Source organism: Rhipicephalus microplus, chromosome 3, assembly GCF_043290135.1.
Source record: "Rhipicephalus microplus isolate Deutch F79 chromosome 3, USDA_Rmic, whole genome shotgun sequence".
Lineage (NCBI taxonomy): Eukaryota > Metazoa > Arthropoda > Arachnida > Ixodida > Ixodidae > Rhipicephalus > Rhipicephalus microplus.
In genome coordinates this window covers 217,315,508-217,341,219 of record NC_134702.1, presented here as the reverse complement: position 1 = coordinate 217,341,219, position 25,712 = coordinate 217,315,508, and the positions used below count along the sequence as shown (strand labels likewise).

At 42.6% G+C, this 25,712-nt stretch overlaps 1 protein-coding gene across 2 annotated transcripts in view; it reads right to left on the bottom strand.

Moving 5' to 3' along the window:
• Positions 1–25,712, bottom strand: part of LOC142803497 (venom metalloproteinase BumaMPs1-like) — a 234,723-nt gene that overhangs the window by 17,482 nt on the left and 191,529 nt on the right. For both annotated transcript variants that reach the window (XM_075888615.1, XM_075888617.1), the window contains exons 6-7: positions 25,329–25,378; positions 2,149–2,257 (exon numbers count right to left, since the gene is read on the bottom strand). In XM_075888615.1, the coding sequence (XP_075744730.1) occupies positions 2,149–2,257; positions 25,329–25,378 (159 nt within the window). The remainder of the gene's footprint in view (positions 1–2,148; positions 2,258–25,328; positions 25,379–25,712) is intronic.

The window sequence follows — 25,712 nt, the reverse complement described above, 5'->3', positions numbered from 1 at the left end:
AGTTATAAAGTGGGAAAAAGAGGTATCCAAGCCTTCAGAGGTAAAATAGGGGCTTAGGCAGGGCTTTTCCCTGTCACCCTTATTATTCTTGATGTACCTACATGGATTAGAGGCCAAAATAGAGGGAAGTGGACTGGGCTTCAACCTCTCTTTCGTCAAACAAGGAAAACTCATCCAACAGGCACTACTAGCATTGATGTACGTAGATGATATAGTGCTAATGGCCGACAACAAGAAAGATTTGCAGAGATTGACGGACTTTTGCGGTAATGAGGGAGATAGGTTAGATTTTAGATTCAGTAAGGAAAATCAGCAGTCATGATTTTCAATGACAACGAAGGTAGTGAGCTTAGAATACAGGAGGTCACGCTAGAGATAACAGATAAATACAAATATCTGGGCGTATGGATAAGCAATGCGACTGAGTACCTGAGGGAACACGAAATATACGTTACGACTAAAGGTAACAGGAATGCAGCAGTGATGAAAAATAGGGCACTGTGGAATTACAATAGGTATGATGTTGCGAGAGGAATATGGAAAGGTGTCATGGCTCCTGGTCTGACGTTAGGCAATGCGGTCTTGTGCATAAGATCAGAAGTATAAACAAGATTGGAAATTAACCAACGTGGAATAGGTAGGCTTGCTTTAGGAGCTCACAGGAATACACCAAATCAGGGAGTACAAGGTGGTATGGAATGGACATCATTTGAGGGCAGGGAAGCTAGCAGCAAGATAAAATTTGAGAAGCAATTGAGAGAAATGGTGGAAGAGCGTTGGGCTAGGAAGGCATTCAGCTACTTGTACAAGAAGAATGTCGATACAAAATGGAGGAAGTGAACCAGAAAATTGACTGGTAAATACTTGGAAAACAGCAGGGGGCCAAACCAAAAAGAATTATCGGTTAAGAAGAAGGTGAAGGAAGCTGAGACCGTTATGTGGAGAATGGACATGATTAAGAAGTCCGCACTAGAGATCTATCGAACTTTTAAGCAGGAAATCGCCAAGGAAAGGATCCATGATAATACTCGGGGTGGTTCTCTACTGCCTGGGGCCAGGACGGGAGTATTGCGAACAAAGACATATCGGGCCAAATACGAAGGGGTAGACACGGTATGCAGTGCATGTGGAGAGGAAGAAGACCCTGCGGAACACTTGATAATGTTCTGTAAAGGGCTTCACCCTATAGTTCAGGATGATGGCGCAGAGTTTTTCAAAGCACTGGGGTTTAGGGACCGGGAGGGCAAAATAGACTTTAAGCGGGTAGACTTAACTAGAAGGAGGTTATGTGATTGGTGGCTAAAGTCAAGGCACGAGTGAAAATTAAACCCTTCACTCCAAAGTACGAATCCTCAAACTCACTTTTTAAACAAAAAATAAATCTAGTTTTTGTTCATTAAGTATTACGGCTTGGTGGCGCTAGCCACTGCCCGATCTAAAGGGTACAGCCATATCAATTCATCCATCCATCTTCGGTTCCTGCGCACCGATGCGATTTATTTAATACGCAAAGACACACCGGTGCATATTGGTGCGCACCTGTGCGCTCTCTCGAAGATGCCACATATGAGATATGTGAACCGGAGAGATAATATTCCTCTACATCCACAATTTGAATGCCGATGATAGAGAAAAGCAGTGCGCATTGAATCAGGAGTCATGATCTTTTATTTTGTTCTGGTTATCAGCCTTGTACTTTGTTTTTGTAAACTTTTTTGTTTCTGTCATATTCTTTGATTGATGGCAGGTTGAATGTCACAAGTTTTTACATTTTTGTGGCATTTCGTTCCATTGGTTCTCAACGATGATTGGTCGTAAGTTGCTTCACCTCTGAAAAAGCATAGGTCGGAAAGAAGACCCTAACGTGGTACAATAATTGATTGATTGATTGATTGATTGACATGTGGGGTTTAACGTCCCAAAACCACAATATGATCATGAGAGACGCTGTAGTTGAGGGCTCCGCAAATTTCGACCACCTGGGGTTCTTTAACATGCACTCACATCTGAGCACACGGGCCTACAACATTTCCGCCTCCATCGAAAATGCAGCCGCCGGAGCGTGTTACAATGATGATACAAACGCTTGCATAAGTAACATAGCTCCTCAGATTGAGTTCACACAGAGAAAATACTGAATACACTTACAAATGCCCCATTTCGTGGACCAATGAGTGCTTACCGGTGTACCTTCCAACAACGTCTTTCACCACTGCTACACTGTAGTTGCTGCAAATACCCTCCAGAGGTGCAATTCCTGTGTGGACATAGAAAACATGTATATATATATATATATATATATATATATATATATATATATATATATATATATATATATATATATATATATATATATATATATATATATATATATATATGTATATATATATATATTTATATATATGTATATATATATATATGTATATATATATATGGAAAAAAAGTGTACACTTAAGGGCTCGTTTTTTCGGGTTGAGCACAATATTATTGGGATCTAACAGACAATAATGCCATGGAAAGTATAGGGGAAGTTATTAGGCTGATTGTATTGTGAATGTGAAGAAAGAAAAGTGGGTGAAAAGATTACTTGCCGTAGGCAGAAACCGAACCTGCGACCTTCGAATAACGAGCTCGATGCTCTGCCACTGAGCTACCACGGCGGTTATCCGCCAAGCCACTTTATTGGGTATATACGTGAATTTAAACGTAGGAGTGTCAGTCAGCGCCACTAGTAACCATGGCGGCGAGTGTGGCACACTCTTTATGAGCTTTTTGGCGTCACGTAGCACGTGAACTTATAACGAGCTGGCAGCTGACCAATAGTCGCTCGTATACAACTTCAAGACACCAAGTCTGCTAGTACGAGACCCTAATGATGATTATGATGATGATGATGTTGATGATAATACTGATGATGAGGATGCAGATGATGATGATGATATGTGGGGTTTAACGTCTCAAAACCACTATATGATTCTGAGAGACACCGTCTTGGAGGGCTCTGGAAATTTTGACCAACTGGGGTTCTTTAACATGCACCTAAATCTGAGCTCACGGGCCTACAACATTCCTGCCTCCATCGAAAATGCAGCCACCGCCGCCGCGATTCAATCTCATGACCTTCGGGTCAGCAGGCTTAGCCACGGGATCACCACGGTGGGGGACCGGTACGAGACCCTCGTTAATAAATAAAGGAAAGCAGTGTACACTTAAGGGCTTGTTTTTCGAAGTTTTAACACAATATTAATGAGATATAACAGACAATAATGCCAAGGAAAGTATAGGGGAAGGTATTACGCCCATTGTAATGTCAGAGTGAAGAAAGAAAAGTGTGTGAAAAAATAACTTGCCATGTGCATGAACCGAACCTGTGACCTTCCAATAACGCAAGTTAAGCTTCTGCCCACGGCAAGTTATTATCACTCACTATTCTTTCTTGACATTTGCATTAGGATTGGACCTAATAACTTCCCCTATACTCTACTTGGCATTAATGTCTGTTAGATCTCATAATTATTGTGTCAAACACGGAAAAACGAACCCTTAAGCCCTTAAGTATACGCTTCTTTCCCATATATATATATATATATATATATATATATATATATATATATATATATATATATATATATATATATATATATATATATATATGTATATATATATATATATATATATATATATATATATATATATACATATATATAATATATATATATATATATATATATATATATATATATATATATATATATATATATATATATATATAGGCAAAGTTTCTGGTGGACGGCACTGGCTGCCTCGAGCTGGTTGCTCTTTTGCAGCCACGATGTCTTTTGAAAAAGTGTTGTGGACTCAGGTGGCCGGCACTGCCTGCCCCGTTGCGGCCGACGCTCTCGGCCGCGATTTGGTCCCGGTATATGCCAAAGGTAGATCTGGTGGTCGATATAGTGGCTGCATCTCGGAGGTCGGCCTTGGCCACGCAGAAACTGGGTGCCAGAGTCTTCCACAAGTCTATCGGGAGGTCGAGACTGGTTGCTGTCTGCATCTTGAGCGCCAACTTTCTCCTTATGATCTTGGTCAACGACACCAGCAGTGGTTACCTTGGGCTCTACCGGCGCCATCACCGTAGGCGGTTCAAGCATAGGCGATGCTGGTGTCTCCACTTGCCTCAGTAAAGGTGATATTGGCTTCTTTAACTGAGCTGTATGAGGACTAGTATCAGCCTCTTCCTTTGACATGATGGCGTCGTGTACCGGCGCGGGTACTGAGGGCAGCAGTGGTGTGTCGCACCTGCGTCTGACGTCATTCTTAGGACAGGCGGAGAAGCTTTCTGCCGCGCGGCTGGAGGGCTCCGAGGAACCTGCGAGGTGTTGCTATACTTCAGCCCGGTGTGCGAATGGTGTTGCGTCGGTGAAAGGCGATGCAGCACAGTCGAGATGATTCTCTGCGACTGTTTCGCTGGAGCAACGCCCTTTAAGAGGTCCGACTTCGATAGCGGCCTCTGGCCGCAGTGAACTTGCTTCGAGTAGCGGCCTCTGGCCGCAGTGAACTTGGTTCGGGAACTTCTCGTGTGGTAAGCTGCAGCGCACAGGTGCAGCCTCGAGGTGGAAAGCCTCTGGAGCTCTCTCCTCGATACCGGCCAGGTTGGACGGGGTGGTGTTGGAGAGGTGGTAAGGATTACGACAGAAAGCAGCTATGAGCTTGCAGCTCCACTCCACCCATGACTGCTGCTTCCAGCCTTCATACCGGTGCCACGTCACTGCACCTTCCCAAAGATGGTCTACAGCCACGGTCCATTTCTGAAATTCCGTCCAGGCCTCGCGCATTGCTAGCGCGTTGACGGTTGCCACCCAGCTGTCGGCGTCGTTCCAGACCACGTCGAAATCCGGCAGTTCGTAGGTGGACGGCGATGGTGGGGCGGCACGTGACAATGCGGATATCACTGAGGCAACGCCGTAGAGCTGCTCTGAGAGCGGCAAGAGGGTGCCCCAAAGCTGCCTGCGTTGCTCCAATGGGCTTGCCTCAAAGTCGTGCGAGGCAGCTAAGTCCAACACGGCGTTAGTGACACGCAATCCTGGCAACATTGTAGGAGCTCGCTCGAAGATTGACGCTGTCAGTTCGTCAGTCTTGACGCGGAGTAGCGCGATGGTACGCCGCAGGTTCGCGGCGCTGTCGTGTGTGAAGTCCGAAGCGTTGGTGATCATGGTCTTCGAATGAGTAGCGGTTGAAGCACTCATGATGGTGAGGTTGACGAGCAGAGAAGCCTGGACGGCGTTCCCTGGCAGCTCGTATGTTCAAAGAGTGCGGCAACGGGAATGTAGGCCATGGGAAGCGTGAGCGGCATTCCCAAAGGACAGGAGCCGGTGCGGATCCCTGCCGCGAAATGGTGACAGGGTGTCAATAAGGTCATGTCCTACAACCCCAGAAGAGGCCTGGACGCCGTCCACTGGTGGTTTGAAGGGTAACTGAAGCGGTGGGTGGGACCCTATTGCCAAGGAAGCGTGAACGGCGTTCCTCGATGGAGAAGCCTGCACTGCCGACGAACCACGAAGACACGTACCGGTGGCTTCCCGCAGAGGGTTCACTTGTCGGCTTGTGCTGACAGCAGAATCCATAGCCAAGGACGCGTGGTTGGCGTCCCTTGTGAAATGGTACCGGTAACGGGTACTGCAGCCACCGAGGAGGCCTGACGCCGTCCCCGAACGGTGGTGGCAGTGGCGGCAGGTGAACAGCTGCCAAGGAGGCCTTGACGCCGTCCTCAAGCGGTGCTTATCGCAGCTGTCCTGGATGACGTAAGCCTTCTTCTTCGTCGACTGCGCCACTGCAACGGAGAGAAAAGAGGCAACACCCGATTCTTGCTTGCTTGTTCCTTTCTTTTGTGGCTCTGACCCACTAAGGAGGATCGGCCAAGAAGCCGGTGGTTAATGCAAGTCAATACCTTTGGGTTTTCTAGACTAGGGGAATATGATCAGTGTGTTTTGACTGTGAAATTATTTTGGCGCAATGTAAAAAAAGAAAAAAAGGGGGGGGGAGAGAAATAATAGAATTTGTTGAATATCTGAGGTGTAATCGTTATATGAAATTCTTCTGAAAGTTGAATCATTGCAGTGTATCAGCTAAATATTAAGTGGTAGTGTGGCTAGTAAAATTCGAGAGCAGATCGCTGACTCAGCAAGGTAATTTTCTTGTGTTATATATGAATTCGCAGAGAGCCCCGCAGATGTTCCTGTCGCTGTGTCCCAATGAAGTGGCCCCAAAAGACAAAATATTGGGAGTATTAACTTATATTTCTAGTTTTCTGAATAAAATTTCGAAGCAGTTTTTTTATTTTTTGAAACGGTGACATGTGATAAGAAAATGGTCGATACTGGGCCAGCTGTTCTTATTCTGTACTTCGTCTTTTTCCTCCCTGCTCTAGCTATCCGCGCGCCGAAGCGCCAGCGTCTTTCCTGGTCAAGACAATACATATATATATATATATATATATATATATATATATATATATATATATATATATATATATATATATATATATATATATATATAAGGGAGAGAAGTGCATACCTAAGGGCTCGTATTTCCGTGGTTTAACACAATAGTAATGAGATATAACAGACAGTAATGCCAAGGAATGTACAGGGGAAGTTATTAGAACCAATGGAATGTAAATAAGAAGAAAGAAGAAAGAAAAGTGGATGAAAAAATTACCAGCTGTGAGCAGGAATCAAACCCACGACCTTCGAATAACGCGTTCGATTCGAAGGTCGTGGGTTTGATTCCTGCTCACAGCTGGTAATTTTTTCATCCACTTTTCTTTCTTCTTCTTATTTACATTCCATTGGTTCTAATAACTTCCCCTGTACATTCCTTGGCATTACTGTCTGTTATATCTCATATATATATATATATATATATATATATATATATATATATATATATATATATATATATATATATATATATATATATATATATATATATATATATATATATATATATATATATATATATATATATATATATATATATATATAGTCATAGTGTAGACAAGACAGCATGTCAAAGAAAAAGCTAAATTTTGTGAATACATTTTAAGGGGATGACTTTTAACGTATAACAGAGGTATAAATTTTGCTTTCAAACCGAACCTGTATTGTACGGTATACCCTACGGAATGCTCTGTCGTTTATCCTGATGGATTACTTAGCTCATTGTATTGCAGAAAAACGAGTGTTTCCCTCATATTGCTACTGCAGTTTTGGGATTCACTACTTTAGCAGCCATAATTATAAGCCCGAAAAACGTTTGTTGAATTTTAACCGAGTAAAGGTAACGTTGTAATTACCATTTACGCCATGTACCTTGTAGCCCATGACGTAGTTCTTTTTGCTGAAATAGTTTGTTGCTAATCAAAGGATGAAAATGTAGTGGACATTGAAGCACACACATTTTCGTTTTTGTCGTTTAGTAACGCAATTGTTCATCAATATTACTACTCCAAACAACTCGCCCGGCCTAGTTAAAAGCTAAACACCAGCACAGCTATTACTTGGGTAGCAGACGTGGGAAGTCTCAGACCGATTTCGAGATAGGTGATCATAATGCAGGCTATGAAACGCAGTGGCTATCCGCCTGTCACCATCCTGGATGGCATTGTTGTGGTAACAACAAAAGAAAATTTACAGGAAGCTGTTGAGGTTGGGTTGTTGTGGGTGAACGTCTTTGCCCATGTGGGCAGGGAACCAAGAGAGGTAGTGCTCGCGCACATGCTCTGGCAATGTCCCGCGTTACCTCAGGGACCTCTCACCAGTGAGTCCGACTGGGAGGAGGCACTCAGGAGCCCCAATCTCCGAAACCAACTTAAGGCAGTCCAGAGGGCCCAAGAACTGGCGGAACGCCACCACGTTCCCGCCCCGACTCGGGCGTCGCCTACGGTAGCGGCTGCTAGGATGTCCCACGTGGGCACCCTGGTGGCTTAAACTCCTCAGGACCATATATTAAAGTTCTTGACTGACAGGAAGCTGTTTAAACAATTCTAAAAGTTAATTCGAGCGCAAAAACATGACACGATCACTCACACACCCACACACCCATGCATCAAACACACACAGCGCTCACTTCCAACTGATTTACTCATAGCTCGAAGGCTTCAATATATACAGGACACATTGTGCGCACACACAACATAGAAGGCCCACAGCATACATTATCAAAACGCACAGTTAATCAATGTCATAGCCTCAGAGCGATAAACTGAAATTCGTTTGGTAACAACGATATTGAAGGGGCGCTTACAGAGTGATCTTTATTTTTTTCAATGAAAAAGGCATATAACACTTCACATGCGCTTCTGTCTAGAATCTTCGTCTACAAAAATCCTGCGTCACAACCACACGAGATGACATGGGCAACCAGGTGCGCATACTTGTCATCTCTTTTTGTTAATTTTTGAGCGTGTTCCCTTAATCGGTCATTAATACACCGTTCGGTTTGGCCAATGTTCACTTTTCCGCAGGATAAGGGTATGGATTACACAAGCCCCATGGAACACTTAACAAAGAGCCTCTCATGTTTCTTCTCGCAGCCGCGCTTCTTCCTATCGCACACACGTTGGCAGAGTCTTCCGATTTTTTCTGGTGCGGAAAACACCATCGGTACGCCGTGCCTGGCCGCGCCTTTTTTGAGGTTGTGCGAGACCTTATGAATATATGACACAACTTGTGGCCTAATCCTTAAGGGTTGGGTAGCAGTCATCGCTTCCTGTGTTCCAAGTTTAAGCTTCTGCAGAACTGATTCAGCAACGGCCGTAATGACCAATCGAGGGAACCCAGCAGCCTCTAGTCGGCTGACCTGATTGAGGAAACTAAGTTTCATGCAGTGTGGGCACGACCTCTTTAGCGCTGATTCCAAGCAAAGAGACGCAACGCCCCTCTTCACAATCCACGTGAGGTTTAAGTCCACGTGAGGTTCCACGTGAGGCTTAAGTCTAAAAACTGCAGACAAGCTTCTTGAGACAATTCAACAGCAAAGGAAAGCCCTCGTCCTAGTCTTATAAGAACGTTTAAAATAAAACTAGGGAATGTAAGGTCACCCTGCTTATCTAAAAGAATTAAAAAATTGTCAACGTACCTAAAAACCTTTAACCACGCCCCTTTCAAAGCATTGTCCAAGTCTCTATCTTTATGCGCTAAAAAAATATTGCAAAGGACCGGCGTGACACAGGAACCAATGCAGATTCCTTGCCGCTGAAGAAAGGGCTTTTCGTCCACCATTATGAAAGTTGCAATGAGATAAAATTCTAAAAGCGATAAAACATTGTCTACATTTAGCCTGCGTCATTGATAACATCAACGTCACCATTCTCTTCTATGCAGGAAAAATAAAGATCACTGCGTAAGCCCCCCTTCACTATCGTTGGTACCAAGCGAATTTCAGTTTATCGCTCTGAGGCTATTGACATTGATTAACTGTACGTATTGATAATGTATGCTGTTGGCCTTCCATGGTGTGTGTGCGCACAATGTGTCCTTTATATATTCAAGCCTTCGAGCTATTAATAAATCAGTTGGAAAAAAGCGCTGTGTGTGTTTGATGCATGGGTGTGTGCGTGTGCGAGTGATCATGTCGTGTTTCCGCGCTCGAATTGACTTTTAAAAATGTTCTACCAACTAGCCTAACAACAAGTTCTTTTAAAATATATTTCTAGTACTGTGGGCCTGTCTTTTAACCCGTTAGAGCTTGTGTCAATCATTGGTGGACTTGTGCGCAACATCATCGAGGCCACATGCCAAGCAAGAAAGTGCGGCTTCTGCATACGCAAGAGTTTCCTTTTCGAGAAAGTTTGTGCCTTATTCGGAGGTATTCAACCATCCTGGAGACAAGTCAAATAGGTCTGCAAGATTCTCAAGGCGGAAATTTGGCGTCAGGTGCGTTTGTTTCATGACTGGCTCCGCGTGGTCCACTGCAGTCTTCTTCCGCAATGGCAGGCTGCTCAACACTTCGATGGCTGAGGCAGCAACTGGGCGTACTCACGGAAGTGAGGTGGAAGCAGGTCCTGAACGCACTGCTCAAGGTGTTTGATAAGCAATGAAGGGAAGAACGGAAGCGCATTGTGGTGCTACAGGACGCATACATTCCGGCAGAAATTTAGAGGTGGCTTCGGAAGGGACCAAACTTAGCCGTTCTGCCTCGCATTTCTGCCCATGAAATTGTCGCACTAAACAGGGACTTGTCTGTGAAGGCCAATCAAGACCGGGACAGAGGCCTACAAGATGGTATGAACTGTTTATCGAAATGTGCACCACAGAATCAAGATAGACCTAAAGTTAAAGGCTTGAATAACATCGTGTCGTTCTTTAAAAACCACAAATTAACGTTAATGCTAGCCGACAAAGAAGGTTGCTTTGTGGTCATGCCTGAGGGAACATACAAAGAAAAGGCTTTAGCAGCTATCAAGAAATTCCGCCCAGTTAAGTTGGGAGCGACTCGCGTTAGGTCTAAGCTCACTGATTTTTGCAAGAATGCGTGGCTTACAATGTTAGCTAAGGGCATAAAGAGCAGCAAAGGGAGCAACCTAAACATTTTTTCCTCGGCCAAGACACATAAACCGGATGTACCTTTTCGCACTATTGTTAGTGAAGGAGGGTTTTGGCAGATTAACGTTAGCAGATTTCTTCATTTCTTCAGAGCTAGCTAAAAAATCTCGTGGTAAATGACCCTTTCCCTATGAAGGGCTCAAGTGATGTGTGCGAGTTTTTGCGGTCTCGTGTTACTACAAGCAACGCCTTTTCAGAAGATGTTGTGGATCTGTATTATTCCCTGCCGCATGACAAGCTTCTAGCCTTTGTAAAACCCTGCATAGAAGAGAATGATGACGTCGATTTTATCAATGACGCGGGCGTTAATCTAGACAATCTTTTATCGCTTTTAGAATTTTATTTCAATGCAACTTCTATAATGTTTGACGAAAAGCCCTTTCTTCAGCGGCAAGGAATCTGCATTGGTTCCTGTGTCGCGCCGGTTCTTTGAGATAGTTTTTAGCGGATGTAGATAGGGACTTTCACAGTGCTTTTAAAGAGAGGAGGTTTTAAACGTTTTTAGGTACGTTGACAATTTTTTAATTCTTTCAGATAAGCAGCGTGACCTTGCATCACCTGATTTTATTTTAAACGTTTTTATAGGACTAGGACGAGGGCTTTCCTTTACTGTTCAATTGCCTCAAGAAGCTTGTCTGAAGTCTTTAGACTTAACCCTCACGTGGAACGATGAGCATCTTTGCTGGTCTTATCATCCTCGTGTTGAGAAGCAGCTGTTGCCATATGATTCTGCCCACTCGAAGATTGTGAAGAGGGGCGTTGAGTCTCTTTGCTTGGAATCAGCGCTAAAGAGGTCGTGCCCACACAGCATGAAACTTAGTTTCCTCAATCAGGTGAGCAGACTAGAGGCTGCTGGGTTCCCTCGATCGGTCATTACGGCCGTTGCTGAATCACTTCTGCAGAAGTTTAAACGTGGAACACGGGAAGCGATGAGTGCTACCCAGCCCTTAAGGATTAGGCCACAAGTTGTGCCAGATATCCATGAGGTCTCGCACAACCTCAAGAAATTAGCGGCCAGGCACGGCGTACCGATGATGTTTTCCGCACCAGAAAAAATCGAAAGACTGTGCCAACGTGTGTGCGATAAGAACAAGCGCGGCTGCGAGAAGAAACATGAGAGGCCCGTTGTTAAGTGTTCCATGGGGCTTGTGTAATCCATACCCTTATCCTGCGGAAAAGTGAACATTGGCCAAACCGAACGGTGTAATAATGACCGATTAGGGGAACACGCTCAAAAATTAACAAAGAGAGATGACAAGTATGCGCACCTGGTTGCCCATGTCATCTCGTGTGGTTGTGACGCAGGATTTTTGTAGACGAAGATTCTAGACAGAAGCGCAAGTAAAACTGCACGTGAAGTGTTAGAGGCCTTTTTCATTGAAAAAAAATAAAAATCACTGAGTAAGCGCCCCTTCAATATTGTTGTTACCGAGCAAATTTCAGTTTATTGCTCTGAGGCAATTGACATTGATTAACTGTACGTATTGATAATGTTTGCTGTTGGCCTTCTATGGTGCGTGTGCACATAATGTGTCCTGCATGTATTGAAGCCTTCGAGCTATGAGTAAATCAGTTGGAAGTGAGCGCTGTGTGTGTTTGATGCATGGGTGTGTTGGTGTGTGAGTTATCGTGTCGTGTTTTCGCGCTCGAATTAACTTTTAGAAGATGTCTACCAACTCGCACAACAAGTTCTTTTACTGTTTAAACAAGTTTATGAAAACTTACATTGGTGATTTTTAACCAGGCCGATCAGGAGCTCACTGCCGTACGCATCGATATTCAACTGCGATAAATACTCGGGATGATGAATGCCACTGATAGTGCTGACTTACCTGACATACCTTTTTAACAATGCATTATTAAATGGTGTTTTGTATGCCAAACGAAAGCTACAATGACCTAAATCACACTGTTCTGGTAAGTAAATTGCACTCGTGAGATTTACTTAAAGGCGTGAATTAGATCACGATGAAAGTGGTGATGTTTCAATACAGATGAAATGATTGAGGTCAATCTACTACACGCTCGTAAATGGTTAAACACAAAATTTTCCCAGCCCCCAAGGTTTCGCGTGTCTCGTAATGATATCGTGATTTTGGCACGTGAAATTAACATTAATACTGATACAATTGTTATGTCTGCAAATGTTCTAGCTTCAGTGCTTCTGTAGGCAGAACTAGGCTCACTGCACTTAAGATAACCTGTGTTTTGTTTGGTTTTAAAAAAGGTAAAATATAACGAGTGACATGCAAGGCTTGCATTCTTATTACTTACATGAGTGTACAGGAGTTGTATTAAAGACTATATAAAGATTCTTGTGGTAAGTATTTAGGCAACTTAGCTCCAAGAACGTTCAGGAGACAACTCACAATTTCACGAACTGTCAGATGTGTAGTTCTAAGCGACAGCTACTCGCCATCATTTTGCATCAGTGTTCCTTTAACATTTGTGCAACGAACAGCGCAAAAACGCCAAAACGGCTAGGGCATGTTGCAAATTTTGTAGAGGATGAGGAGTGACATTATCATCATCGGGGATTAGAGCAGTGCATTCGGAATAAAAGAAGAGGAAACGGGTGAGATTCGCCATGGGGACGATGGCTCGTCCTTTTCTCTGCAACATTTTGGTGCCATAAAACCCGGGAGACAGGAAGTGAGACTAAGAAGTTAGACCTTTAGAAGTGAGACTAAGCGGACTTCATAATTTTTCGACCACATTTGAAGCCTGGGGAACTGTCATGACGCCGCTGTCGGTTTAAACTGATTTGCGAAGCCAAGCTGCTTCCGAGAACCAGATCAAGAGGCATGCCACCTCGACATTGCTTGAGGCTTAGTGCTGCGAAGCGTTTGTGACGAATACAACATTGAGTGCGACTTCACCTCGTGACGTGAGCGGCCTGTGATTTCTCACGTTTTCTACATTTGACCGGATAATGAAAGCTATAATCGCAAGGCGAAATGAAGTGCGCAAGGCCGTCACGAAAGCAATCGTCAACATTGAACGTATAGTACACGTGGAACGTCCGTAAGTATGTCAGTTACGATATAATCATCGAATTTTGATTGAGCATTACAAGCTTCTTAAAGAAATCGGCAAGAAAGCAGAAGACGTAGTTCATATTGATCGCTTGAAAATTGAGACGGGCGAAGCAGAGTTTTACGGAGACCAAATCATTCTAGCGAAGATCAGAGAGAAATCGCGGACGTATTAAATGCTCGACAAGCTCGCTTAGAGGCTATGAGGCAAATGATTTGGACAGAAGTACAAGCTAACGCGCACTCTTCGTCAGTGGCGCCACCACCTAGCCTCTGCTTCTTCAGCAGTAATCTTCCTCTACGGAAGCTAGAAGACTCAGACTCACGACGAACTGCTGAACGTGATGAAATCCGAAAAGTCACGGATTTGACCACTGTAACCAGCATTCAAGCATGCACAGAACCGCGACTTTCAAAGAACTGGCGCACGCCTTCAGAACTCCCGTCAGCGTTTACTATGCATGAAGCAAGGGACACGACAGTTACAACTTCAGTGCGTATGGTGGAGGGACAAAGTTCTAATAATGAAAAGAGGGAAGCCATTCAAGATCTAAATAGGCATTCGTGGGATATAATAGAAAGCCCACAGATTCATGTGTTGCACAGTCCTCGCAGCCACGCGTAGAAAGGTCTGACAGAAGTAAATCAAGACGCATTCAAGCGAAAAGAAGCAAGAGAACAGCTGTGAAGACAGAGGAGACTGCTGCCTGTATTAGTCCTAAGTGCTCTACGAGTAAGCTACAAACATCAAGGGGAAGAAGAATGCGAACCGTACAAGCTACCTCACTGCCGATTAAGTATATTGGAACAGAACAAAAGTGGTGAATGAATCAATCAAGTCCGGGATGGAGGAAGAAGGATGATGCTTCCAAGGAGAGCACAGCCAAGGCAAGAAATTCAAAAGCAAAACTTCTCAAAATGAGGTACTTGAGAAGCTCGCAGAAGAAACCATGATTCTGCCAACGAAACCTAACCATAGAGAGCGCAATTTCACCGAAGGCGACAGGTTCGAAGGCACGTATATGGTACAAGCGTCGGAAGCACCGTTGAAAAACCAGGCGCAACAGCAAACCCAGCTGTTACTTGTGGATTGACTTAGACCTCAAACTATTAGTGACGAACATTGTGTGTTCAGTGTTTACAGCAACCGTGATATTGTACATCTTTAGGCCACACTGTGGGGGCATGGGTGTTGCAAATTGTGTAGAGGACGAGGAGCGACATTCTCATGAACCAGGATTATAGCAGTACATTCAGAATAAACAGAGAGGGAAAGAATGGGCTTCGCCATGGGGTTGGCGGCTCGTCCTTTTCTTTACAACAGGGCATTCGGATGAGTCGGAAATGTTTACATTTGGGTGGCCCCTCCTGCACGCCTCTTCGCTGCCTTCGACACTCCTACAATACAATTCATTATAACCATTTTAGTAGCCTTAGTTTCACACAGAACTATTGGTATCCATGGAAAACACGTAGCAGCATTGGCTTTAATATTTTCAGATTGCTGTTGCTAGAGCTACACTAGCAGAAACTACATAAGCGGACACACTGACAGCGGCGGAAGCGGATTCACCTCGCTGTGTAAAACTGAGAGACGTTGCACTGCGCCGTACCATTGCTGCTACGCGTTATTCTGATTCTAGTGTTTACGGTGCTCTAACTGGAAGTCAGGCTGCTGAGAAACATTTCCTTATTGACGCTGGATGCTTTGTCGTGCTTCACGGGTATACTTCGCAATTGTGCTGATGCCATCGACACATACTCATCGTCCGTACATTTGAATTCGCGACTGAATATATAAATCAAGAGGTTTCTATACTGGCGCAGTGTAATCAAGACTTCCCGTGAAATACAAAAAATGTCCCGCTTTCACGTGGTTTTGCAGTCTTTTAGGCGGCAGAGCAAGCATATTTGTACCGAAACTTCCCGCGCTCGCCAATTGCGAGACCATTTATGAATACTTCAGTACTAGCTGGAAGTATATGTTCAAGTATACCTGTGTTCGATGTAGTTACCAATTTACTGCTCCCGTCTGCAAGCACACTTGCAGGAACGCGCGCGCTCAGTGACGCTAGCCAACAAACTCTAGTAATTCACCATATCCGAGAAGTGTGCGCGTCCATTAAAGCCATCTACAGTAGTGCATCAATGACGTAGCATCAAAGTCGTCACAGAAAGACTCAGTTGTTGAGAACCTTATATTCTTGAGTAACCACTTCCCAGCCGATGAAACAAAGATTCAAGTTATGGATGGCATATCTGACCACAAGCTCACTTTGTGCACTGTCCCCTTTCGTGATAAAATAAAACCAACGAACATAAAAATTACTTACCCGGATTTTAAATATGCCGACGACACCAGCATACTAAATTATCTAATTATAAAGTTTCCGTCCTTCGAAGAATTGTCGAATGATGGTTCCACGACCATTGAAATATTATGGTCTCAGTTAAAAGAAATTATGCACCACTGTATTAATACCTTTGTACCTCTTAGAGTGAAAAAAAATTAGGAAACACAACCCATGGATAACACGTGAGGTAATACATGCGAAACGCAAAGTAAAGCGAATAGGAAAGAGAATGAAACGAAAACCCGGAGCAGTAACAGTAAATAATTTGACTGCTGCTGTGAGTGACCTAAAAACAAAAATCAAAACAGCGAAGAGCAACTATTTCACTAAAACGTTGCCAAACTTTCTAAAAAATTCACCCAGCAAGTTTTGGAGCTACCTAAAGCCTGCAAAAAACAACAAAAGCAACACACCCCCGGAAAAAGATAACCCGATCACTATAGACAAAATGAACAACTATTTCAAGTCTGTATTCACTGTCGATGACGGAAACATTCCAGACATCGACACTAGTGCGGAAGGTACCCTGGAACCGATTATTGTCAATGAGGCCGGTGTCATAAATCTCTTGTTAAACTTGGACACAAAAAAAGGAGCAGGGCCTGGCAACATTCCTAACATCTTTCTTGTAAGATATGCAGAGGTGCTAGCTAAATATTTGTGCGTCATGTTTAACAAATCACTATCAACGTGCTCTTTACCTGTGGAGTGGAAAAAGGCCAAAGTTGTTCCTGTGCATAAAGGAGGATGCGGAAATGATATATCTAACTTTAGACCTATATCCCTAACATGTACAATCTGTAAAATCTTGGAGCACATAATTCTTAAACAAATAACTGTTTTCCTAGAAGAAAAACGTATATCATCTCCCTATCAGCATGGCTTCCGCCGAGGTCTTTCAACCATAACTCAATTAGTGGAATTAACACATGAGGTATCCCAGAGTATTGACAACCAAAAACAAACTGATCTAATCTTCCTCGATTTTGCCAAAGCATTCGACAAGGTATCACACAAGAAACTACTTCAAAAACTTGAGGCCACCTTAGGAAATTCTACTGTTCTTAACTGGATCAAAAATTATCTTACTGATCGTACACAGTATGTGGAATTTAACGATGAAACCTCTGCTACCACCACCGTCACATCTGGAGCTCCGCAGGGCTGTGTGCTGGCGCCAATTTTGTTTCTTCTCTTTATTAATGATGTGCCTACAAATATTAAGGAAAGAATCAAATTATTCGCGGATGACTGCGTGCTATATCGAGAAATAAACTCAACGGAGGACCATGTAGCTTTAAATAGTGCTTTACAAGATGTTTCCTGCTGGTGCCGTAAATGGCAGATGTCACTTAATGCAAACAAGTGTACAATTTTATCAGTAAGTCGAAAAAAAACTAGGTCAAATTTTCTTTACACCAATAATGACATTCCCATAACTAGAGTAAGTCAGCATAAATATCTTGGAATTATTATAACTGAAGATCTAAGATGGGATGCACACATAAGTTACGTTACTTCAGCTGCACTACGCCGCTTGTTTACACTCAGATACCGGCTTCGCCAGGCCCCGCCTTCTCTAAAACTGCTTGCATACACTTCCCTTGTGCGATCATTACTGGAATACGGTAATATTATTTGGTCACCATTCACAAAACAGCAAATCACGAAACTGGAAGGAATACAAAGGAAAGCTATGAGGTTCATCTACAACAAGTACAGACATACAGATTCTCCGACTGAACTAATGAAAAAAGCTGGATTACTTACTCTAATGAATAGAACAAGGTTAGCACGTGCAAAATTCATACATGAATTAATACATGGTCATTTAAACATTGATGTATCCGCCTATCTTACGTTTGATCAAACTAGAAAAACACGCCGAAAACACCCAATGAGACTTAACGAATACTCCTTCAACACAAACTGCTTTAGGTACTCATTCTTTCCGTTAGCCACTAATGAATGGAATAAACTGGATCCGAGTGTCTCCAGCACTACCGAATTAGCAAAATTTCTAACCCTTGTCGAAAATTAACTTTGTATTATGCAAACGGAATCACCTGGTTGATTTTAATATGGGTGTTCGTGTGAACAATGTACGAGCGAAGTATCATGTCATCATATTTTTTCTTTAAGCAATTTTTAGTACTGAATACAGGTGAAGAGAAATCGCCCTGTTGATTCTTGAACATGTTTCTGTTTTTCAGTGTGTATAAATTTGCCCTTCCTTGAAATACTTCGCCATATTGTAGGGTAGTTTCTTATTGCTGTGATTTCTTGTTGTGTTTCTTGATGCATATGCCAATATGTCAACCAATGTGTCAACCAAGTCGCTGCACTTATTTTCTTCTGACAACTTTTCTTTACACTAATGTTTTATGCCTTCTTTGATCTGAAATTGTTAAATGATCCGATTCTGTTAGTTTCATTCTGTACTTTATCGCGATGTATGTCTTTATTGTGTACCTATTCGAATTTTTATGTTCACGCCCTTCCTGCTAAAATCCCTGATGGGATTGGCAGTATGTCGAAATAAATAAATAAATAAATAAATAAATAAATAAATAAATATTAAGAAATTAGCCATTTTAGTTACGCTAAAGAGTGGTTACGCTCTCCTAAAAGATTTCCGCTCCTCGCGTGTAAGGCGAGACTAGGGCATTGCAGAGCTGGTCGGCACGCAGCTCGTTCTTGCTTGACGAGGCACCCCTGCATTCAAGCATGGTAGCACGAAGAGCTCACGTGACTGCATTGTAAATAACGAGTCTTTGCCATGTATCGATCGGGCCTGATTGAAAATTACTTGGCAATTACAGAACGACGCAGCATAATTGCCCTAATTATGCTAATTTCTTTAAGGTTATCTTCCTTTATAGACGTACTTTGCATATTAGAGGCTTGGTCTCGATTACCCTGCATGCAGTGTGCATGAAGACTTACTTAACTAATTGGCACTACCTTAGATTGAATAATAATAATTCAAACATATTAAGCATGACTACGCGTAGGACAATTTCTACTTGGCCTAATTAGTCATAATATACTTGGCTAATTGCGTATCACGACGCACAACTTCGCTTGATCAGGTTAGGCTATGATAAATATTTGCTGAACAATGAACGGCAACGTTTAATGGGACACTAAAGTCAAATAACAATTTACACCAGAGTGAAAAATCAATGTATGACGACATATAAAACGACAATATTATCAAAAACAGGGCCCTACATACCAAGAAACGAAGGTAAACGCACAAGAACACATGCGCCGAAGTAGGGAATTTTCAAAATGATCCCGATGACATCAGACAGACCGCCTACAATTAATCAGTTGTAATTAATCTAACTGCACCAAATAATGAACCTTACGTGCATCAAGAGACACAATAAAATGCTGCTTGTTCGTTTTTGTTTGATTCATGAAAGAAAAAACCGCCGCACGTTACTATGGGGAATGGCGTGAGTGGTTCAAAAAATCAATTTTCGCGTGGTTACACGGGACAGGTGGTGCTAGCTAGCGGGGCACAGTTAAAACAAAAGCGTCTGCAATCTCAAAGCCAATGATGGGAAATTGATCAGTTGCTGTTGTGGCTCCCACTGCTTTCAGTCTGCCGCTACTAGCACAGTAAAGCCGGGCTACATTGTGCACGGCAACAGCGACGTGAAACAGTCCGGTTAGTCCACTTCTTGAGGCGGGTTTTTCGAAGTGCGCTAACCCAACGTGGAGCCCTGAGTTGCGATTTTATTTCAAAATATGCCCTTCCTTGGTACGAAAGTAACACTACTATGCTTCTGGACCGCCAAGTCAGCAATCAACATCAACCTATTATTTGGCTTTAATGTCGCTATAAAGTACACTAGTTTTGTTTGCGACTTCTTTAGAGTAATTTTAGCTTGGCGTCTCTTAACGTCGAAATTTATTCATAGGTTTTCTAACGCGTCGTATACTTATGCTAGCGTCATTACATTTCAGAAGAAAATTGCATAAGTTAGAAACGCCTGTCTAAGTACCATAAGAAGCAAATGCCCTACAGATGGGTAGCCCCAGAGACTACGTGCCTCCGCATAAGCATGTCATCCACTACTACGGGCGGCGTTATTTTCTCCTCTGCGAAACACGGCATCGCCTCGATGCTGCAAGGTAGGTAGGACAAAAAAGTAACCAGAATATACAGCGCGATAGGATGAGTTTGATGAAAGACTAAGCTCAAGCAGTCAATGAAAGTTCAGGCGTACTCTATGATGTTTGAAGTGGTGATTTCATGCTTTCTATTATGCCTCTATATAAGTCTCCCACCTAGATTCTTGTTCAGCAGTACGCTTTCACTTTATTTTGTGTTTATGTCTAGATTTTTGGTGACTGAATGTAGTTCTTTGTGTATGCGTTCGATGTCCCTGGTGGCCTTCTTGAACGTCTTTACATTATCAGTGTATACTGTGCGATATAAGCCACTCCTCGATGTAAATCTTCTGAGTGCATATAAAAATGCTTCTGTTCTGCAATTGTCTATACCATCAAAATGTACAAATGCTGCTGCACACACGACACGAGTACTGCAATATCCTTTTCGGTAGTCCCTTTCACTGTATTTTTTATAAGCGTTGCATCTTCTAAACGCATATCAGTCCCTTCAAAAAGTGGTTGCTCGTTGACTATTCCAGCACAAAGAAAGGGGTAGGGGGTGGGGCATGTCTTGCTGCATTTGTTTCGCCGTAAGTAGTTTGCACGTAAAAAGACTATGAATCAATTTCTCGTTTCACGTAACCAGCTATCCCATATTTCAGGTGTTCTCTTTCCATGTAACCAACTTAGAACAATGATCGAGTTCGTCAAATATCTTGCTGTATTTAGCTTCTTTACAAAGCCACCTCTCATATGTGGAAAGAGATGCAGTGCAAAAAGCAATGCAGCCATTAGCTCAAGTCTAGGCATATACGTCTGTTTCTTCAGCTCTATTCATCGTTTCGCAAGGAGTATATCCGCCTGTTCTTGGTTTTCATATGTACGCAGTACCCCGCTGTCTCATATTGATATGGACTAGCATCAAAAAACAATAATAATGTCTAGGGTTTTTTACCCTAAATCCACGATATGACTATGAGAGATGCCGTAGGGTACGGTTGCAGGAAGTTTCACCATCTCTTCTTTAATGCACCTTGACATCGCACAGTACAGGGCCTCTCTACCATTGCACGTGCATCAACCTTCGGGTCAGCAGCCGAGCACCCTGGCCATTGTGCCAACGAGGCGGTCTCCATGGGAAATCGAATCAAGCTCTGTGTAAACGGCTTCTGTCTTCTGTGTGTTAGATGAGGCCGTTTTAGAGCACTCAACGTAATGAACTCTTGAATATATTCTACCTGTCGCATTTTTATATGCAAAAAATTTCTGAGCAAACTTTGGCGACCTTGTGCACTTCTATCTATCTATCTATCTATCTATCTATCTATCTATCTATCTATCTATCTATCTATCTATCTATCTATCTATCTATCTATCTATCTATCTATCTATCTATCTATCTATCTATCTATCTATCTATCTATCTATCTATCTATCTATCTATCTATCTATCTATCTATCTATTTATCTATCTATCTATCTATCTATCTATCTATCTATCTATCTATCTATCTATCTATCTATCTATCTATCTATCTATCTATCTATCTATCTATCTATCTATCTATCTTTCAATAATGTGACCTATAGCTATCTTAGCCCTTTCAATAATGTGAGCTATACCAAAATTGGCATGTCATAACTCATAACATCACAGTATGACAATCATAGGTGACTAGTCATTTATGCAAATCATGACAAGTATGTCATAAATGTTATGAATTACTTGTCATGATCTTGCTAATCTTGCGGTGGTTTCGTCGACCCGAAATATTGCTAAACTGGTATGGTATGAAATGACTGCATGGTGAACATAAGTCGCAGGCCTCCACGTGGAAATCATAACTGCGTGTCGTGCAAGCCATGACTAGACGCCACGCTCATGGTGCGCTCGCGGTCGTTTCGCTAGCTTCACATATACCCAATTTCGTATTGTGAGACGTGAATGAATGAAGAATGGATATGACTGGTGCCAACATGATAATTTTGAAATGCGTGTCATGCAAGAGCATGACTACATAACACACTCATCATGCACTTGCGACTGTTTCGCTAGCTTCACGTATACCTAATTTGGTGTTACGTGACGTGAATGGATCACGAGGTATATGATACGTACAAACATCGTAGTAATGACATTCGCGTCATATAAAACATGACTAAATGCTATGCTCATAGCACCCTCTCTGCCGTTTTGCTAGCTCGACATATACTAAATTTGGTAGTACGTGCCGTGAATAGACGACGAAGGTAAATGAATGGTCCCAGCTTGATTACTATGACATGCGTGTCATATAAAATATGACTACATGCGACGTTAATAGCGGCTCGCCGCTGTTTTGCTAGCTTCACATATGCCAAGTTTGGTATTGCGTGACGTGAATCGAAGAATAACTCAAATGCCAGGCGAAAACATGAATATCACCGCTTAGCGGTCACGTACGGCATAGTTTACGTCCCTACCACTGCTGGTGCTGGTATTGCAAACGTCAGTGGCGCCATCGTTACGCGACTATAAACAACATACTCGCATCTTATCTAGATAAGATTGCGCATAACATATATAATTGTATTAATGTGTGCTAAATGCTTCTGCATTGTTACGTTGTGCCGATTTTAAAGAGACACATAAACCTTCCCCGTTCTTGCTTCGCATATCATTGATTCCCACTGTACATGCAATCAGTTAATTTTTTTTCACTGTACTCTGCTCCACCACCGGGCAAAAGTCACGCCAAGATGCTGCTTACCTCCACACTTTTCCTCTTGTTTTTCGGGGATCATTGAAATAGAAGATTATTAGCAGTGAACTTTCTCGGAGTCATTGTCGACTCTAGACAATATTTTTGCTGTTCAACCTTTTCACAGCCAAACTTCATCAATGCAACCACGGGTAGCTTCACCACTGCCGTGGTGGCGCTTGCCTGGCATAAGCGTTGAGTTGCTCTCTCACTGTTTCCCGTCGTTCATTTTGACAATGGTAAGCGTTGATCATATTTATAAGGCTTATTGTATACTGATTTACCTGACATATGATGGTAATAAACCAGCGCGAAATACAACAGTGATGGCGTATAAAAGATTTCTTACGATTTGAAGAAAGGTGATAGAGAAATTATTCAGAATTCATAAAAGGGCCCGGCATCACTTATTGAGCATGCTCAGAAAACGCTGCTTATCGGTAGCAGAGGCTCCCGAGAACATGCGAGCCGAATGTTATAGGCCACAGAATGCGGCCTGCAATTCACAATAAATTATTAAAGTCCGCTACAAGTTCAATTCTCTTCTCTTGACAAATGATGGAAGACGCTCAAAAACGACTCGTATAGAAGGCGATCTATCAGCCATTGGCTCATTTGAACATTGTGTGCTCGGTCGCTGCGGAGATCACCGTAGGATGCCTTGACTTGTTCATGCGTGCGCACGCGATCGCACTGGAAAAACCGCTTATTCGAAAAAAATGAAAAAGGAAAGGTCTGAAAGCGGGCATAACGTATTTTGTTTGCCCCTGTCATCTCTCCCTGCTTAGCTTTCAGTGCTTTCATCGGGACGAGAGAAGAAAGAATGCGATCGCCGCGTGCGACAAATCATTGTAGCTCTGCTCGTTGGAAGAATTCTTGAAAAATTTACCGCGTTGAATTTGTGAGAAAATAATCTCTTCAAATAAATTGATGCTATGGTTATTTAAAAAGTGTTTCAGGACCTTTTTAAGCTTGCGCAGCGTGAGGACTTAGACGTTTCCAGACGAGCACCCCAGCAGTTGTAATCTTGGTTTTTGCTTGAATTGGTATACGAAATATTCTTTGAAGATTTTTTGTTCAATGTTGAACTCGGCGGTTTGTGAAATTTTTCTTAAGTGCGGCATAAGGCCCATAATAGTGCGCCAATTCAAGACGGGTGGTGCCTACCTTCTGTTTTAAATACTTCGTACTATAGTTAGGTGAAACACCGTGTATTGGGTAACATCTAATACACTTTACTTGGCATTATGGTCTGATAGTTCTTCTTATTATTCTGTTTCCAAAAACACGAACCTTCTAGTTTACACTCACTTCATTTCATTCACGACAAGGGTCTCTTTCTGACATACTTGATGTCTCAGGTGGTATGGGAGAGGTCATTGGCTAGTTGCACGCCCACGACGTGATCATGTGTTACGTGGCATCGATAGGCAGCAAAATAGTGTTCCGCACTCACCGTCAAGGCTACTAGCAGCAGTAAAACTTCGGGGTTTAAATGAACGTGCATGCAATACTCTGTGAAGGGAGGGGTGCCACCAGTGTAGCTTCATTGGTGGAGCTGCAGAGTTGTCTTTCAAAAGTCGCAGGTTTGGTTCCTGCCTGCAGCAAGTTATTTATTTGTCACTTTTCTTTCTTAACATTTACATCGCAAGTTCTAATAATGAAGTCCCCTTGCATTTTCTGGCGTCATTGTCTGTTATGTCTTATTATTATTGTACCTAAGAATAAAACAACGAACCCTAATTTTTACACTTGTACCCCGAATCGGGGTTAATCATATACCGCAAATTTAAGTAGCACTTACGTAATAGCGTAATTGTGGTCCATTATTATTTACCCTACGCATAAGCCTGCTTTATATTTTATTTGGTTCAATTATGATATGGTATATAAGTTTAAACAGCTTTTACACAACGGCCAGTGAACTGATTGATTGATTGATTTTGTGGGGTTTAACGTCCTAAAACCACTATTTGATTATGAGAGACGCCGTAGCGGAGGGCTCCGGAAATTTTGACCACCAGGGGTTCTTTAACGTGCACCCAAATCTGAGTACACGGCCAGTGAGCTGAACGCACAGTGAATGAGTGTAACGAGGCCCAATCAAGCACAGAGCCGTGTTGATTGATAAAACACAGCAGAGGCCTTTCTTCTGCATTGGGCGTAGTCAGACTGATGATGACATATATATTTATATTTGTGTGTTTTTTCTTACAATTGGCCGCTCTTGTATGCTCTACTCGTGCTACTTGGAGCGTAGTCAGGCCTGTATTAAAACACTTTTTGCTCTGACAACCAGACAATTCATGACTCTTGTACTGTCAAAACGACAAATATTAAACTTTAAACGTGCCAACAGCACAATATGATTAAGACGCACGCCGCAATAGAGGGCTCAAGAAATTCACCCATCTAGTGTTTTTTGCCTTGCACGTCTGGGAAAGGCGAAACGAAATCCATTTCACTTACCAAGTATTTCTTGAGTTTCATTGTCCCCTGACACATCAACTATTCGGCATCTGGAAAGAAAATATGGTAGGTTCATTCATCGACCCGAATATGCAGAAGACCAACCTTTGTTTGCAGAAGAACTTCTCTGGTATATTAAAAGCGTTCTGAGGTTTTACATTAAAATGCAGAATTACAGAGTGAAAAGGAAACTTTGTGCAGAGTACCTAGTATCGAGAGGACTGCCGCGTGGAAACAGTTTCCTCGTGGTAACTACGACGCTCACATTGCTCCCCGTTAGGTGTAGCTTATCTTTAAGTATAGGTGATCGTGAAAGCCCTCTTGCCCTCGATAGGCAAAGCGGCAGAGCGGACAATAAATTGCTAATCTGCTTAAGTGAGATCA